The sequence below is a fragment of the Onychostruthus taczanowskii genome, unplaced genomic scaffold (assembly GCF_017590055.1).
Source record: "Onychostruthus taczanowskii isolate IOZ18803 unplaced genomic scaffold, ASM1759005v1 scaffold296, whole genome shotgun sequence".
Classification (NCBI taxonomy): Eukaryota; Metazoa; Chordata; class Aves; order Passeriformes; family Passeridae; genus Onychostruthus; species Onychostruthus taczanowskii.
In genome coordinates this window covers 41,955-59,822 of record NW_024500305.1, presented here as the reverse complement: position 1 = coordinate 59,822, position 17,868 = coordinate 41,955, and the positions used below count along the sequence as shown (strand labels likewise).

Sequence of the window (17,868 nt, the reverse complement as noted above, 5' to 3'; positions counted from 1 at the left end):
TTTTTCCCTATTTTTGATCATTTTTTACCCATTTTTCTCCATTTTGGGTTCGTATTCCTCAATTTCTGTTCATTTTCCCCCATTTTTTGTCCATTTCTCCCCATTTTTTAATTTGTTTTTCCTCATTTTTGTCAGTTTTTCCCATTTCCCCTGCGTTTCTCCCCAGTTCCGTCGCCGTTCCCGGTGTCCAGTCGCTCTCCCGTTTTTTGGATGTTTTTGTTTTTTTTCCCATTTCTTTCGTTTTTCATATTGAAAAGTCGCCCCCGGGTCCGGAATAAACTCGGGATGGAAAAGCCACAGATGTGTCACCTGTGTCACCTCCTGGGGGGGTCTGGGGTCACCCGAGTGTCCCCAGTGTCACCTGGGCATCACTTTGGGGTCACCTGAGGGGTCCCAGTGTCACTTTGGGGTCACCTGAGGAGTTCCAGCCAGTGTCACTTTGGGGTCACCTTCATGTCCCTCCTGGAGGTCCCTGTGTCCCTTCAGGGTGACCCGAGTGTCACCTGGAAGGTCTCATTGTCGCCTTGGGGGTCCCCTAGGGTCACTGGGAGGGGTCTCTGTGTCACCTCAAGGTCACCTGGGAGGTCCTGGGGTCACTTTGGGGTCACCTGGAGGGTCACTTTGGGGTCACCTGAGGAGTTCCAGCCAGTGTCACTTTGGGGTCACCTGGAGGATCCCAGTGTCGCTTCAGGGTCACCTGAGGGTCCCCATGTCCATCTTGGCAGTCCCTGTGTCACCTCAAAGGTCTCACTGTCCCCTGGGGTGTCCCCAGCTGAGGGTCCTCATTGTCACCTGTCACCTGGAGGGCCTCAGGGTAACTTTTGAGGTCACTTGGGGAGGTCCTGGGGTCACTTCAGGGTCCCCACTGCCACTTTGGAGGTCCCCATGTCCCCACCTGAAGGTTCCCAATGTCACCTGTGTCCCTCTTCAGGGTCCCCATTGTCACCTGGGCGTCCCCAGTGTCCCCTGTCCCCTCCTCTCCCCCCCGTGTCTGCAGGTGTCCGTTTGTCAGTGGCTCCGGTGGTGGCAGCGTGGGAATGTCACTGGTTGGGGACATTCAGGTGGCGCCAGGGGTGGTGGCACTTTGGGAACACCTTGGGGACAAGGTGGCAACTTACAGGGAATGGGGACACAGGAGGTGGCAGCACTTCGGGGACATGGGGACACGACGACATTCAAGGGTGACACTTTGGGGATATGCAAGGAGTGGTGGCACTTTGGGGACACATTTGGGACGTGATCAAAGGGTGGTACTTGGGTGACACTTTGGGGACACGGTGGCACTTAGGGGACACTGCAGGGGTGGTGGCACTTAAAGGACACAGGGACACTGCTGTGGTGGCACCTTGGGGGCACTTTATTGACATGGTGACACTGGGGGTGGTGGCACCATAGGGACATTTTACTGACAGCACTGTAGTGGCACTTTGGGGACAAGGTGACACCTTGGGGACACTTGGGACAGGGTGACACTGCAGTGGTGGCACTCTGGGGACACTGAGGACATGGGGGTGGTGGTGGCGCCTTGGGGACACTTTGAGAACGTGGTGACATTCAGGGGTGGCACTTGTGGGACACTGCAGTGGGTGGTGGCACCTTGGGAACATCTCAGGGACATGATGACATTTGGGTGTGGCACTTTAGGGACAAAGTGACACCGGAGGGTGGTGGCACTTCTGGGACACTTAGGAGACAAGGTGGCACCTTGGGGACAGTGACACCACAGGGACACTTAGGGGACATGATGACATTTGGGGGACACTTTGGGGACATGCAAGGCATGGTGGCACTCTGGGGACAAAGGGACTTGGGGGCCGGTGGCACCTTGGTGGCCTCAGGAGCCACCGGTGGCACTTTGGGGACGTGGTGGCATCGGGGTGGTGGCACTTGGGTGGCACTTTGGGGACACAGCGGGGTCCCGGTGGCTCAGGGGGGTGGTGGCACTTGGGGACACTTTGGTGTCACTGGCGGGTGGCACTCGGGGACACTTTTGGGGTATTTGGAGTTTCGGTGGCTCCGGTGCCGCCCTCGGGCTCCGTCGGGGTCACCTGAGGGGACAAGGGGGGGACAGGAGGGACCTGGGGGTGTCACCTCCCCCCAGGGGGCCCCAAAATCCCCCAAATTCACCCTAAAACTCACCTGGGACACCCCAAACCCATCCAGAACCCCCCAAATTCACCCCAAAATCCAAATGGGACCCCCAAACCTCACCTGGGACCCCAAAATCCTCTCAGGATTCCCCAGACTCACCTGGGACCTCCAAAATCCATCAGGACCCCCCCAAAAATCCCCCTGGGCTCCCCCAGATTCCCCAAATTCACCCTAAAATCCACCTGGGAACCCCAAAGTTCACCCCAAATCTCACCTGGGAACCCCCAAATCACCTCAGGGACCCCCCCAGACCCCATCTGGGAATCCCTAAACCCATCCAGGATTCTCCAAAATCCCCCAATATCAACCTAAAATCCATCTGGGACCCCCAAAATCCACTCAAGGGCCTCAGTTTCTCCCTGGGACCCCCTAAATCACCCCAAATTCCATCTGGGACCCCCCCAAAATTCTTCCAGGATTCCCCAGACTCACCTGGGACTCCCCAAACCCATCCAGGACCCCTCAAAATTCCCCAAACTCACCCTAAAATCCATCTGGGACCCTCCCCCAAATTCCCCCTGGACCCCCCAAAATCCCCCAAGTTCACCCCCAAATCCCCTAAATTCCCCTCAAACCTCACCTGGGACCCCAAATTCCCCCTAAAATCCACCCGGAACCCCAAAATCCTCCTGGGATTCCCCTGACTCATCTGGGACCCCCAAACCTCATCCAGTTCCACCCAAAATCCCCCAAGTTCACCCCCAAATCCCCTAAATTCCCCTCAAACCTCACCTGGGACCCCAAATTCCCCCTAAAATCCACCCGGGACCCCAAAATCCTCCTGGGATTCCCCTGACTCATCTGGGACCCCCACACCTCATCCAGTTCCACCCAAAATCCCCCAAATTCACCCCAAAATTCACCTGGGGTGCTCCAAACTTCACCTGGAACCCACAAATTCACCCCCAAACCCCGTGAATCCTCCGACCTCACCTGAGAGCCCCAAAACCCCCCTGGGACTCCAAAACCCCCCAAATTCCCCTAAACCTCACCTGGGAGCCCAAAATCCCTCCTGGGACATCCCAAAATCCCCAACATTTCCACCTGGGACCCCCCAAATCCCCCTTGGCACCCTAAAACTCCCCAAATCCCCCTAAAGCTCACCTGGGAGCACAAAATCCTTCTTGGAACCCTTCAAAATCCCCAAAATCCCTCCTGGGACCCCCCCCAAATATCCACCTGGGAGCCCCAAATCCCCCCTGGCACCCCAAAATCCCCCAAATTCCCCCCAGCTCACCTGGGAGCCCTTGGCCAGCGCCCCCACGGCCCCCGGCAGCCGCGTGACCAAATCCAGGATTTCCGAGGGGATTTTGGCCACCCCGACGGCCCCGGAGCCGCCCACGAGCGTCACCCGGCGCGTCCCCAGCAGCGGCTGCGCCACCGCCTCGGCCACCTGCCCCAAAACGGGGTCCCAAAATCAGCCCCAGGTCAGGGACCCCCAAATCAGGGATCCCCAAATCAGCCCCAGTTCAGGGATCTCCAAATCAGGGATCTCCAAATCAGGGATCCCCAAATCAGCCCCTAATTTGGGATCCCAAAATCAGCCCTGAAATTGGTCCCAAATCAGGGATTGCCAAATCAGGGATCGCCAAATCAGCCCCAAACAGGGATCCCAAAATCAGCCCCAGGTCAGGGACCCCCAAATCAGGGATCCCCAAATCAGCCCCAGGTCAGAGATCTCCAAATCAGGGATCCCCAAATCAGCCCCAAATTGGGGATCCCAAATCAGCCCTGAAATTGGTCCCAAATCAGGGATCCCCAAATCAGCCCCAAACTGGGGAACCCCAAATCAGCCCCAGGTCAGGGATCCCCAAATCAGCCCCAAAATCAGTCCCAAATCAAGGATCCCCAAATCAGCCCCAAATTGGGGATCCCAAAATCAGCCCCAGGTCAGGGATCCCCAAATCAGCCGTGAAATTGGCCGCAAATCAGGGATCCCCAAACCAGGGATCCCAAAATCAGCCCCAAATCGGGGATCCCCAAATCAGCCCCAAAATTGACCCAAAACCAGGGATCCCAAAATCAGCCCCGAAATCGGTCCCAAATCAGGGATCCCCAAATCAACCCCAAAATCAGCCCCAAACTGGGGAAGCCCAAATGAACCCCAGGTCAGGGATCCCCAGATCAGCCCCAAAATTGGCCCCAAATCAGGGATCCTGAAATGAGGGCTCCCAACATCAGGGATCCCCAAAATCAGCAACAATCCTGGGATCCCCAAATTCCTGTCCCAAATTCGGGTATCCCCAAAATCAACCCCAAAATTGGGGATCCCCAGGTGTCCCCAAAACATGCCCAAAGTGTCCCCAGGTGTCTGCAAAATGTCCCCAAGTGTCCCCAAAGTGTCTCCAACTGTCCCCAAAACATCCTGAAAATGAAGTGTCCCCAGGTGTCCCCAAAACATCCCCAAAGTGTCCCCAGGTGTCCCCAAAACATCTCTAAAGTGTCCCTAGTGTCCTTAAGTATCCCCAAAGTGTCCCCAGCTGTCCCAAATGTCACCAGTTGTCCCCAAAATATCCCCAAGTGTCCCCGGGTGTCTCTAAAGCATCCCCGAAGTGTCCAAAGCGACCCCAGAACATCCCCAAAATGTTCCCAAGTACCCCCAAAACATCTTCAAAGTGTCCCCAGGTGTCCTCAAAATGTCCCCAAAATGTCTCCAAGTACCCACAAAACATCCCCGAAGTGTCCCCAGGTGCCCCCAAAACAACACCAAAACCTCCCTGAAGTGTCCCTAGTGTCATTAAGTATCCCCAGTGTCCCCAAGTGTCCCCACGTGTCCCCAGTGTTGCCAGTTGTCCCCAAAATATTCCCAAATGTCCCCAGCGACAATGTTCCCAAATGTCTCTAAAGCATCCCCGAGGTGTCCCCAAGTGTCCCCAGAACATCCCCAAAGTGTCCCCAAAACATCCCCGAAGTGTCCCCACTGTCCCCAAGTGTCCCCAAAACACCCCTGAAGTGTCCCCAGGTGTCCCCAAAGCATCCCCAAGTGTCCCCACTGTCCCCAAGTGTCCCCAGGTGTCTCCAAAACATCCCCAAAGTGTCCCCCGTGTCCCCAGGTGTCCCCAGGTGTCCCCAGTGTCCCCACCTGGGGCAGCCTCTGCAGCACCAGATCCACCACGGCCGCGTCCTGGAACTGCCCGAAGGCCTCCGCCTTGGCTGCAGCCGCCGCGGCCTCAGCGCGGGCACGAGAGGCCACGGCCGCGGCACGGGCAGCGCCCGTCACCTGCAGGGACATGAAATGGGGTTGGGGACACCAACACGAGATTGGGGACACCAACATGGGACTGGGGACGTGGGAAATGGGATTGGGGACATGGGAAATGGGATTGGGAACCCAGGAATGGGCACGGGCAGCACCCGTCACCTGTGGGGACATGAAATGGGATTGGGGACACCAAAATTGGATAGGGAACTCAGGAATGGGCACGAGAGGTCACAGCTGCGGCACGGCCAGCGCCTGTCACCTGCAGGGACACAACATGGGGTTGGGGACATTGGAAATGGGATTGGGGACATGGGAAATGGGATAGGGAACTGAGGAATGGGCACGAGAGGCCACGGCCGCGGCATGGGCAGCGTCCGTCACCTGAGGGGACACCAGTGGGGTTGGGGACACCAACATGGGATTGGGGACACCAACATGGGACTGGGGACACCAAAATGGGATTGGGAACGCAGGAATGGGCACAAGAGGCCACGGCCACAGCACAGGCAGCGCCCGTCACTTGCAGGGACACCAACGTGAGGTTGGGCACATGGGAAATGGGATTGGGGACACCAACATGGGATTGGGGACACCAAAATGGGACTGACATTCTGGGAGAGCCAAAAATCCCCCAGGGAATCAAAAATTCCCAGATTAGGGTCCTCAAAATCCAACTGGGGAAATGGGATTGGGGACACCAACATGGGATTGGGGACACCAAAATGGGATCGGGGACATGAGAAATGGGATTGGGAACTGAGGAATGGGCACGAGAGGCCACGGCCGCGGCACGGGCAGTGCCCGTCACCTGAGGGGACACCAGTGGGGTTGGGGACACGGGAAATGGGACTGGGAACTCAGAAATTGGCACGAGAGGCGCCCGTCACCTGCGGGGACACAACATGGGGTTGGGGACACCAACATGGGGTTGGGGACACGGGAAATGGGATTTTGGACATGGGAAACGGGATTGGGAACCCAGGAATGGGCACGAGAGGCCATGGCCGCAGCACGGGCAGCGTCCGTCACCTGAGGGGACACCAGTGGGGTTGGGGACACCAAAATGGGATTGGGGACACCAACATGGGACTGGGGACACCAAAATGGGACTGGGAACCCAGGAATGGGCACAAGAGGCCGCGGCACGGGCAGCGCCCGTTGCCTGCAGGGACACCAACATGGGGTTGGGGACACCAATGTGGGATTGGGCACATGGGAAATGGGACCGGGAACTCAGGAATTGGCATGAGAGACCCCTGTCACCTGCGGGGACACAACATGGGATTGGGGACACAAACATGGGATTGGGGACATGGGAAATGGGACTGGGAACTGAGGAATGGGCACGAGAGGCCGAGGCACGGGCAGCGCCCGTCACCTGCAGGGACACAACATGGGGTTGGGGACACCAATGTGGGATTGGGCACATGGGAAATGGGACTGGGGACATGAGAAATGGGATTGGGGACGTGGGAAATGGGCATGAAAGGCCACAGCTGTAGCACGGGCAGCACCCGTGACCTGCGAGGACATGAAACGGGATTGGGGACACCAACATGGGATTGGGGACATCAAAATGGGATTGTGGACATGGGAAATGGGACTGGGGACATGGGAAATGGGATTGGGTACCTAAAACGGGATTGGGAACCTAGGCATGGGCATGAGAGGCCACGGCCGCGGCACAGGCAGCGCCCGTCACCTGCAGGAACATTGACACAGGATTGGGGACATTGGAAACAGGATTGGGGACACCAAAATGGAATTGGGGACGTGGGAAATGGGACTGGGAACTCAAAACAGGATCGGGACCCAAATGGTATCGGGAACATTGGAAATGAGATTGGGAACCCCGGAATGGGATCAGTGACACAAAATGGGATTGAGGAACCAAAACAGGATCGGGGACCCTAAATGGGACTGGGGACACCAACATCGGATAGGGGACCCAAAATGGGATAGGGGACCCAAGAACAGGATTGGGGACACTGGAAATGGGATCAGGGACATGAAACAGGACTGGGGACCAGAAATGGGACTGGGAACCTGAAAGAGGATAAGGGACCCTGGAAAGGAGGGCAGGACCCCTAAAAATGGGATTGAGAACCCCAAAAATAGGACTGGGAACCTCAAAACAGGATCAGGATCCCCTGACATTCTGGGAGAGCCAAAAATCCCCCAGCAGGGACACCAACATGGGGTTGGGGACACCAATGTGGGATTGGGCACATGGGAAATGGGACCGGGAACTCAGGAATTGGCATGAGAGACCCCTGTCACCTGCGGGGACACAACATGGGATTGGGGACACAAACATGGGATTGGGGACATGGGAAATGGGACTGGGAACTGAGGAATGGGCACGAGAGGCCGAGGCACGGGCAGCGCCCGTCACCTGCAGGGACACAACATGGGGTTGGGGACACCAATGTGGGATTGGGCACATGGGAAATGGGACTGGGGACATGAGAAATGGGATTGGGGACGTGGGAAATGGGCATGAAAGGCCACAGCTGTAGCACGGGCAGCACCCGTGACCTGCGAGGACATGAAACGGGATTGGGGACACCAACATGGGATTGGGGACATCAAAATGGGATTGTGGACATGGGAAATGGGACTGGGGACATGGGAAATGGGATTGGGTACCTAAAACGGGATTGGGAACCTAGGCATGGGCATGAGAGGCCACGGCCGCGGCACAGGCAGCGCCCGTCACCTGCAGGAACATTGACACAGGATTGGGGACATTGGAAACAGGATTGGGGACACCAAAATGGAATTGGGGACGTGGGAAATGGGACTGGGAACTCAAAACAGGATCGGGACCCAAATGGTATCGGGAACATTGGAAATGAGATTGGGAACCCCGGAATGGGATCAGTGACACAAAATGGGATTGAGGAACCAAAACAGGATCGGGGACCCTAAATGGGATAAGGGACCCAAGAACAGGATTGGGGACACTGGAAATGGGATCAGGGACATGAAACAGGACTGGGGACCAGAAATGGGACTGGGAACCTGAAAGAGGATAAGGGACCCTGGAAAGGAGGGCAGGACCCCTAAAAATGGGATTGAGACCCCGAAAAATAGCACTAGGAACCCCAAAAAAGGATCAGGATCCCTTGACATTCTGGGAGAGCCAAAAATCCCCCAGGGAATCAAAAATTCCCAGATTAGGGTCCTCAAAATCCAACTGGGACCCCCAAAATCCCCTCAGGACCCCCCAAACCCCCCCAGGCCCCCAGACTCACCTTGAGGGTCTCGGCCTCGGCCTCCGCCTGCAGCAGCACCTGCGTCCTGTAGGGGGAGCCAAGTCAGGGCGTGGGGCTGCTCTTAAAGGGGCAATGCCGCTCTTAAAGGGGCAACAGTGCAAGATGAGTGAGCCCACACAAGTGGGGGTGTGGTTTATTTGAAGGGGCATGGCTTCTCTTAAAAAGGGCAATGGGACTTAAAAGGGCAATGACAGCACTCAGGTGAGGCAATGGGTCTCTTAAAGGGACCATGACTAGAAAACAGATTGGTGAGGCCCACCAGGTGTGATGGTGTCTGACTGGGAGGAGGCGTGGCTTCTCTCAAGGGGCGTGGCTTTCCTTAAAAGGGCCACAGCTTTACTCAGCATGGTGGGACCCATCACAGTGAGTGTGGCTCACCTCAAGGGATGGGGCTTATCTTTAAAGGGGCAACACCTCTCTTAAAGGAGCAACAGCTCTACCCACACTGGTGGAACCCACCAAAACTCCACTACAGCTGACTGGGAGAGGGCGTGGCTCTTTCTTAAAGGGGTAATCCTTCACCTTGAGGGAGGGACCCACCAGGAACAGGACTTACTGTAACAGGTAGGGCATCTCTTAAAGGGGCAATGGCTCCACCCAAAGTGGTGGGACCCACCAAAAACAGGATCATGGTGGACTGGGAGAGGGCATGGCTTTGTCTCAACAGTGCAGCACTTCTCTTAAAGGGGCAACTGCTTCACTGTTACAAGTGGGACGCACCACGGCTTCTCCTAAAAGGGGCGACACCTCTCTTAAAAGGGCAATGTCCCTACCAAAATGGTGAGACCCACAAAGGTGAGGGTGCAGCTTCTTCTTGAAGGGGCAATACTTGTCTTCAAAGGGCAATGGGTGGGACACCCTAAACTGCCACTGGGCCCAACTGTGTGAGGGCATGGTTCCTTCTTAAAGGGTCAACGGCTTCACTACACTGATGGGGCCCACGAGGTGTGTGTCTCCCTTTAAGGGGTGGAGCTTCTCTTGAAGGGGCAATGACTCCACCCAAACTGGTGAGACCCACCACGGTGAGGGTGTTGCTTCTTAAAAGGACACTTCTCTTAAAAGGGCAATGCGTGGGACACCCCAAAACACCACCACACCCAAGTGGAGGAGGGCGTGGCTCCTCCTGGAGGGGCGTGGCTGCCCTTAAAGGGGCAGCGTCTCACCGCTGCGCCTCAGCCAGCCGCTCCAGCCGGTAGCGCTCGGCCTCAGCCGGTTTGCGCACGGTGGCCTCGAGCTCCTGGCGGCGCCGCCCGACCTCCTGCTCCTGCAGCTGCACCCGCTGCGCCCGCTCCACCAGCGCCACCTCCCCGCGCTGCGCCGCGATGGCCTGCTGGGAACGCGCTGCCTGTAGGGGACACGGGGACAGGACACAAATCCATCAGGGAAGGGACACGGGGACAGGGGACACAGGGACACGGGGATGAGGGACACAGGGGACAGGTCACAAATCCATCAAGGGAGGGACAAGGGGGACAGGTAACACCAGGCAGGAGCCCAGGTATCTAGGGGGACTTCAGGCAGCCTGAGGGTGTCCTCAGGTGACCCAAGAGACCCAAATTTGGGAGGAAACCCCAGGATTTGGAGGTTCCAGGTGTTCTGGAGGGTTGCAGGTGCTCCAGGTGAGCTCCCAGCCCCCATTCCAGTGCCCTCAGGTGTGTTTGATACTGTCCCAGGTGTATTACCTATCCTAGGTCTGTTCCCTGTCCGTTACCTGCCCCAGGTGTGTTTGCTACCTGTCCCAGGTGTTTTATCTGTCCCAGCTGCGTTATTTGTCCCAGCTGTGTTACCTGTCCAGGTGTGACCTCACCTGCAGCTGGAAGGCCAGCTCAGCCGTGGCCCTGCGGGCGCTGACGGCTCCGTCGCACTCAGCCTGGGCCACCTGGAAGTCGCGCTGGGCTCGCGCCGTGGCCTCCTCGCTCAGCAGCTGCGCCGACACCTGCTCCTGCCGCGCCCGCGCCTCCTGTGGGGACAGCGGCACTGGGATGGACTGGGAGGGACTGGGAGTGAACTGGGAGGGACTGGGATGGACTGGGAGGGACTGGGAGAGCTCAGGACTGGGACTGGGAAGGACTGGGAAATGGGGTACTGGGAGCACTGGGGGTGTTGGGGCAGTTTGGGGAATGGGGGTACTGGGAGAGACTGGGAAGAACTGGAATGGGACTAGAAAGGCATTGGGAGCACTGGGAGGGACTGGGGTACTGAGCGCACTTCAAGGGGCTGGACAAGGACTGGGAGGTGCTGGAGTGGCATTGGTGGGGTACTGGGAGAGTACTGGGAGCACTGGGAACACTGGAGCAGTTTGGGGGCTGGACAAGGACTGGGAGGTGCTGGAGTGGCATTGGTGGGGTACTGGGAGAGTACTGGGAGCACTGGAGGTACTGGGAGGGACTGGAATGGGCACTGGGAGCACTGGGGAACGGGGTACTGGGGCTATCGGGGGTACTGGGAGCACTGGGATGAACTAGGGGCCACAGGGAGAGTACTGGAGAGCACTGGGAATACTGGTGGGTGATTGACAGGAAGGTGACCCAGCTGCCCCCAGGTGTCCCCAGATGTGTCCCCAATGTCCCCAGGTGTCCCCGGTGTCACTCACACGGATCCCAGCATCGCGTTTGGCCTCGGCCTCTCCCACGCGGGCGTCGCGCTGCACCTGCGCCGTGCGGCCCTTCCCGAGGGAGCGCAGGTAATCCTGCACGGGGACACACCTGTGTCACCTCCCTGTCACACCTGTGTCACCCCATCCCCCCCAGGCACATCCCAGGTGTGTCTTAGGCCTCCTCTAGGTGTCCCAGCTGTGCCCAGGGGTGTCCCAGGTGTCTCCATCTTGTCCCTGGACATCTCCAAGTGTGTCTCAGGTGTGTCCTGAGTGTCTCAGTTGTGTCCCAGGTGTGCCCAGGTATCTCCAGCTGCCCCCAGGTGTGTCCCAGCTCTCCCCAGATGCATCCAAGCTGTACCCCGGATGTCCCCAGGTGTGTCCCCAGCTGTCCCCAGTCACGCCCAGGTGTGTCACCTGCTCGTCGTGCACGTCCTTGAGGGTGTAGCTGACCACGGAGATGCCCATGTTCACCAGGTCGGACGAGGCCACGCGGAAAACCTGATCCGAGAACTTCTGCCGGTCCTTGTAGATCTCCTGGGCGAGGCCGGGGTGGGGCTTAGTGGGGTGGGGCTCAAATGGGGGCGGGGATTAGCTGGGCAGGGCCTGAGAGTCAAGTTTAAATTGGGCAAGGCTTAGCAGAGTGAGGCTCAAATTTGGCACAATTTAGTAGTGTGAGACTCAAAATGGGACTTTGTGAAGCAGGGCTTACCAGGGTGGGGCCCAAGGGGGTGGAGTTTAAATTGGGCGGGGCTTAGTGGGGTGGGGCTCAAATGGGGGCGGGGCTTAGCTGGGCGGGGCCCAAGAGTGGGGTTTAAGTTGGGCAGGGCTCAGCAGAGCATGGCTGAAAGGGGCAGGGCTTAAAGGGGTGGGGCTCAAGTAAGTGGGGCTTAGCAGGGTGAGTCTTAAATTGGGCAAGGCTTAGCAGGGGCTCAAAGTGAGCAGTGTTTAGCAGGGTGAGGCTCAAAGAGGGTGGGGTTTTGTGGGGCAGGGGTGGGGCTTAGTTGGTCAGGGTTTAGCAGGGTGGGGCCCAAGGGGGTGGAGTTTAAATTGGGCTGACCTTAGGGGGGTGGGGCTCAAAGGAGCAGGGAGAAAATAAGTTGGGCTTAACAGAGAAAAGGCATGTGGCTAGTGGGCGTGGCTTATGCAGGGGGAGTGGCTTGAGGCAATGGGTGGTGCCAGGTGGGTGAGGCTTTGTCCTGGGGGCGTGGTTTTGACCTCAGCGGCATGGCTTGGGTCTGTGGGTGTGGCTTAAGAAGAAAAATGTCAAGCTTAAGGTGGGGTGTGGCTTAAGACAACTGGGCGTGGCTTTGGAAAGTGGGTGGAGCCAGGTGAGTATGGCTTTGTTTAGGGGGTGTGGCTTGTACAGAAGTGTGGAACTAGGTGGGCGTGGTTTGATCCAAATAGGCACGGCTTGAACCAAGGGGTGGAGCCAGGTGGGCACGGCTTGGTTTTGGGGGTGTGGCTTGAGGCTTAAGGCACTTAGAATGAGCCAAAGGCGTGTGGCTTGAGCAAGGGGGAGTGACCAGATGGGCGTGGCATGACCCCAGGGTGGAGTCAGGGGAGTGGCTCGGCTCAGGGGTGTGGCTTGACCCAAAATGGGTGTGGCTTGAACAAGGGGGTGGTGGTAGGTGGGTGTGGCTTGAGTAAGGGGTGGGGCCATGGGTGTGGTTTGTACTGGGTGGAGCTGGTTGGGCATGGCCTGAATTGAGGGGTGGGGTCAGGATTAAGGCAAGGGCTTGGCTTGACCCAGGGGGCAGGGCTTGAGTCATGGGGTGGGGCCTGGTGGGTGTGGCTTTGATATGGGGTGGAGCTTATATTGGGGCAGGGTCAAGAAAAGAGGCAGGGCTTAAGGCAGGGGTGGGGCAGGTATGGGCATGGCTTTAGAGGAGGTGGGGCCAAGGAAGAGGTATGGGCGTGGCTTTAGAGGAGGTGGGGCTTGCACTGGTGGGCGGGGCTTTAGCAAAAAGGTTACATCTTGTGGGCGTGGCTTTACCAGTGGGTTTGGCCTCCTCCAAGGGTGGGGCCTTTAAAGGGGTGGAGCTTATGGGCCAAATGGGGAAGGGGTCTCTTAAAGGGCCAAACTCCATCCCAAATGAGGGGTGGTGACTGGTCCCTGAGGGGGTGTGCCTATCCAAGTGGGCGTGGTCACATCGGGGGCATGGCTTCTGGGAGAATGGACTTTCCAAGTAGACCTGGCATTTCTTAAAGGCACCACATCCCAAGTGGGGGGGGGTGCTGATTGGCTCCCAAGTGGGTGTGGCTGTCCTGGGAGGGGCATGGGTTCCCAAAAATGGGTGTGGCTCCCCCCAGCCCCACCTCCACGGTCATGTGAGCCATGATGGCACGCTGGTGGCCCTCCAGTGTCTCCAGGGCGATCTGGCCAATCTCGCTCTCCGACTTGCCCAGGAACATCTGGCAGGCAGCCGCCAGCATCTCCTTGTTCTGCCCCTGGATCTTCACCTGTGGGGGAGCTGGGATCACCTGGAGACCCCCCAGCTACCCCTGGGACCCCCCCAAAATTGGTGTGGCCCCTTCAAGGGGTAGGTGCGGCATCGCCCTTTTAAGAGGCTGGTTACTTAACAGGGTGGGGACCACCACGGCAATGCCCTTTTAAGGGGTCTCATTCTCTTGGAGGGGGCTTGGGGGTCCCCACCAACCCTAGCCCATTTTTGGGGCAGTCTTACCCCTCTTAAAGGGGTCCCCACCAACAAAAATTCCTTTTAAGGGGGGGTCTTGACTTCCCAGTGTGATTTTGGGTCCTCACCTCACCAAGCCCCTTTACAAGTTGGATCTTGATCCCTTTAACAAGAGTTCAGGCAGGCCCCGCCATCACAAACCCTTTTTGTTTCTAAGGTTTTCCTATGGGTTTTAAACGGTTTGTAAGAAGATTTTTAAAAGGTTTTTTAAGAGGGTTTTTAAGGGTTTTGAGCCCCTTAAGGATTTTCTGAGGTTCCCACCACCCCAAGCACCTTTGGGGATTGGACCTTGACCCCTATAAAAAGGATTTAGGGAACCTGCCCCATCACAAACATTTTTGCTTTTAGACTTTCAAAAAGTTTTTAAAGGATTTTAATTCATTTTTAGGGGTTTCTAAGGATTTTGCCACCCCTTAAGGGTTTTTTGGGTCCCCACCACTCCAAGCCCCTTTTAAGGGGGATTCCCCCTCCCATCCCAGCGGTTTGGGGATCCCCAAAACCTCGAGCTCCTTTCAAGGGATTCCCCACCCCTAAATGCCCTTTTTAGGAGTGTTTTTACCCCTTTAAATGTTTCCCGTAGGCGCCACCACTCCAAACCCCCTTTAAAGGGCTCCTCCCCTCCCCCCCGCGCTGTTTTGCGTTTCCCGCTACCATCGCCACTTTAAGAACGGCCTTAGGTAGGCCCCACCACAACCTCACTTAAAAGGGCTACGCCAACCTGGTTGGTTCGGGCAGGGGAGTCCCGGGGGGGTTTTGGGGGGTCCCGAGATTTTGGGGTCCCGAAGCATTTTTGGGATGTTCCAAGGAGATTTCGGGGGTTCAGAGTGTGGGTTTGGGGGTCCCCAGGGGGTTTTGGAGGAACCCGCAAGGAATATTTGGGGGTTCTGGGGGGTCCTGGGGCAATTTTGGGGGGTCCAGAGGGGGATTTTGGGGGTTCTGAATGAGATTGTTGGGGTACCAGGGAGATGTTGGGGTCCAGGAAGGGTGGTGGGTTCCCAAGCGCATTCTGGGGATCCCAGGGGGATTTTTAGGGGATTTTTGGGGTTTTGGAGGGAGATTTCTTAAGGGGTTTCCAAGGGTCCAGGAGGGGATTTTTGGGAATTCTGAGGGGGGATTTTCAAGGGTCAAGGAAAGGATTTTTGCGGGATTTTTAGGGTACTTTTGGCAGTCCAGGTGGGGATTTTTGGGACCACTGGAAGCGATTCTGGGGGGATTTGGGGGGGATTTTTGGAGTGTTTTTGGAGGAATTTTTTTGGGATTTTTGGGCAGTTTTGGGGGTCCAGGAGGGGATTTTTTTGGGGGGATTTTTCGGGGATTTTTGGCGGTTCAGATGGGGGATTTCTGGGGGTCCATGAGGGGATTTTTGGGGTGGTTTTGGGGCGTTCTGGGGGTACCTGTGCGATGCCGGTGACGGAGATGGGCACCCCGTGGCGGGTGTAAACCTTCTCACTGCGCACCGGCAGCGTCAGCGTGTTCAGGGAGATCCTGGGGGGGCCGGGGGGGGGTCACCCCAAATCTCTGGGGACCCCTCCCGAACCCCAAAAAACCCCCCCGGGCCCCTCCTCACCGCTGGATCTGCTGCAGGCACGGGATCACCAACACCCGGCCCCCGGCCACCATCACCGGGGGGCTGCGGCAAAAACCTGGGGGGCACCGAGAGCTGGGGGGGACCCCAAAACCCCGGGGGGACCCCAAAACCCCGGGGGGGACACGAGGACAACCCCAGGAATCCCCGGGATGGATTTGGGGGGGTCCCAGGAGGGGGTTGGTTGGACCCCCAGGAGTTTTGGGGGTCCCAGAAGGGGTTTGGAGGAGTTGGGAGGGGTCCAAGGAGTCCCAGGGTGGGTTTGGGGGTCCGGGGGGGGGGTTCCCAGGAGTTTTGGGGAAGATTCTGGGGGTTCCCTGGAGGGTTTTTGGAGGGATTCTGGGGGTTCCCAGGAGATTTTGGGGGGAGAGATTCTGGGGGTTAGCGGGAGTTTTTGGGGAATTCTGGGGGTTCCCAGGAGATTTTGGGGTGGGGGGGAATTCTGGGGGTCCCTGGAAGGGTTTTTGGGGGAATTCTGGGATTTCCCGGGAAATTTCTGGGGGGATTTGGGGTTCCCAGGAGTTCTGAAGGTCTCCAGGAGCCCCCGGGCCCCCCGAACTCACCCGACACCACCATGGCCTCGTTGGGGCCGCAGGTGAAGAACATCGCGGCGGGGGAGGGCCGGGGATCGATAGGGATCGATGGGAATCGATGGGGATCGATCGGGGCCGATCGGGATCGATCGCGATCCGCGACCGCCGCCCCGATCCCAGCAGGCCCCGCGCTCGCTACTTCCGCATTAGCGCTGTGACGTCACCGAAAACGCGGCTTCCCATTGGCTGCCGTGCCAAGAGCGGGAAGAGGAGGTCTGTTCTGCCTGGCAACTTGTGACGTCCCTGATTTCCCGGCACTCCATTGGCTGCGCCCTGCTCAAATTTCCGTAGTTTCCATGGGAAATGAACAATTTCAGTTCGGGATGAACCTGGAGCGGAGGGCAGTGACGGGGTCTGGGGAGCTCCAGACCATGGCTGGGTCGCGGTCATCTCATGGCCAGCTCATGGTCATCCCAGGGTCAACTCATGGCTATAATCGTGTTACGGTCATCTCACGGCTGTGGTGGTGTCATGGTCAGAATCATCTCATGGTCATGGTCATGTCATGGTGATGGTCATCTCCTGATTGCCATCGTTTATGCTTATGGTCATCTCATGGTCAAGATCACGTTATGGTCATGGTCATGTCATGGTCATTTCTTAGTCACAATTCCTCATGGCCATGGTCATCTCACAGTCATTGTTATGTCATGGTCACAGTCATGGACATTTCTTAGTCACCTTATGGCCATAGCTGTGTCATGGTCATCTCAAGGTCATAGTGCTCTCATGGTCATAGTCATGGTAATCTCATGGTCATCTCTTGGTATCAATATCTCATGATCATGGTCATCTCACAATCATAGTCACGTCATCATCATGGTCATAGTGTCACCATGACAGTCATGGTCATTTCCTGATCACCATCATCTCATGCTCATGGTCAACTCACCATAATGGTCATCTCATTTCTGATTACCATCATCTCATGGTCATGGTCACAGTCATGGTCATAGTTCTGTCAAGTTCATATCATGGTCATGGTCATCTCGTGGTCATAATTGTCTCTTTATCACCATTATCTCGTGGTTGTGCTCACCCTGTGGCCACAATAATTTCATAGCCATGGTCATACTGTGGTCATCTCCTAATCTCAATCATCTCATGCTCATGGTTGTGTCATGGTCATTGCATGTTCATTTTATGGGCTTGGTCATCTCCCAGTCCCCATTATCTCATGCTCATTGACATCTCACTGTAATGGTCATCTCATGGTCACCTCATGGTCATCTCAAGGTCATGGTTGTGTCATGGTCATTGCATGGTCAAGGTCATCTCATGGTCTGGATCACTTTGGCCATAATGGTTTCATGGTCATCTCATGGTCATTTCTCGGTCACCTCATGGTCATATCATGGCCACAATCACATCATCAAAGCAGTGGTTGTGTCACAGTCATGGTTATTCCATGGTCATGGTCATCTCATTGTAATGATCATCTCATGGTCATAATCATGTCATGATTGTGGTCATCTCACTATCACATCATCATCTTGATCACCACATGGCCATGATATGTTGTGGTCATTTCATGGTCATCTTTTGGTTACAGTTATCAAATGCTCACAGTCATGGTCATGGTCATCTCATTGTTGCCTCATGGTCAGCTGATGGCCACAATCACATCATGGTCATCTTACATCTGTGATTGTGTCATAGTCATGGTTCTCTCTTGATCAACTCATGGTCAAAATCTTGTCATGATCTTGATCATTTCATGGTTGTGGTTGCATTATGGTCACAGTCATGGTCATCTAATGGCCTTGA

The 17,868-nt window shown here is 56.6% G+C and overlaps 1 protein-coding gene across 2 annotated transcripts; it reads right to left on the bottom strand.

Moving 5' to 3' along the window:
* Positions 1–1,334: 1,334 nt before the first annotated feature.
* Positions 1,335–16,241, bottom strand: FLOT1 (flotillin 1). Of its 2 annotated transcripts, none has more exons than XM_041408236.1 (12): positions 16,072–16,241; positions 15,491–15,566; positions 15,318–15,408; positions 13,544–13,687; positions 11,642–11,761; positions 11,225–11,320; positions 10,439–10,591; positions 9,795–9,976; positions 8,611–8,656; positions 5,234–5,371; positions 3,389–3,544; positions 1,335–2,057 (listed from the first exon to the last, which is right to left on the bottom strand). In XM_041408236.1, the coding sequence occupies exons 1-12, from the start codon at positions 16,112–16,114 to the stop codon at positions 1,962–1,964; spliced, it is 1,341 nt and encodes a 446-aa protein (XP_041264170.1). In that variant the 5' UTR covers positions 16,115–16,241; the 3' UTR covers positions 1,335–1,961. The 2 variants fall into 2 exon arrangements, with proteins under 2 accessions (XP_041264170.1, XP_041264171.1); XM_041408237.1 differs by having other exon boundaries at positions 1,335–2,048.
* Between the last annotated feature and the right edge of the window lie 1,627 nt (positions 16,242–17,868).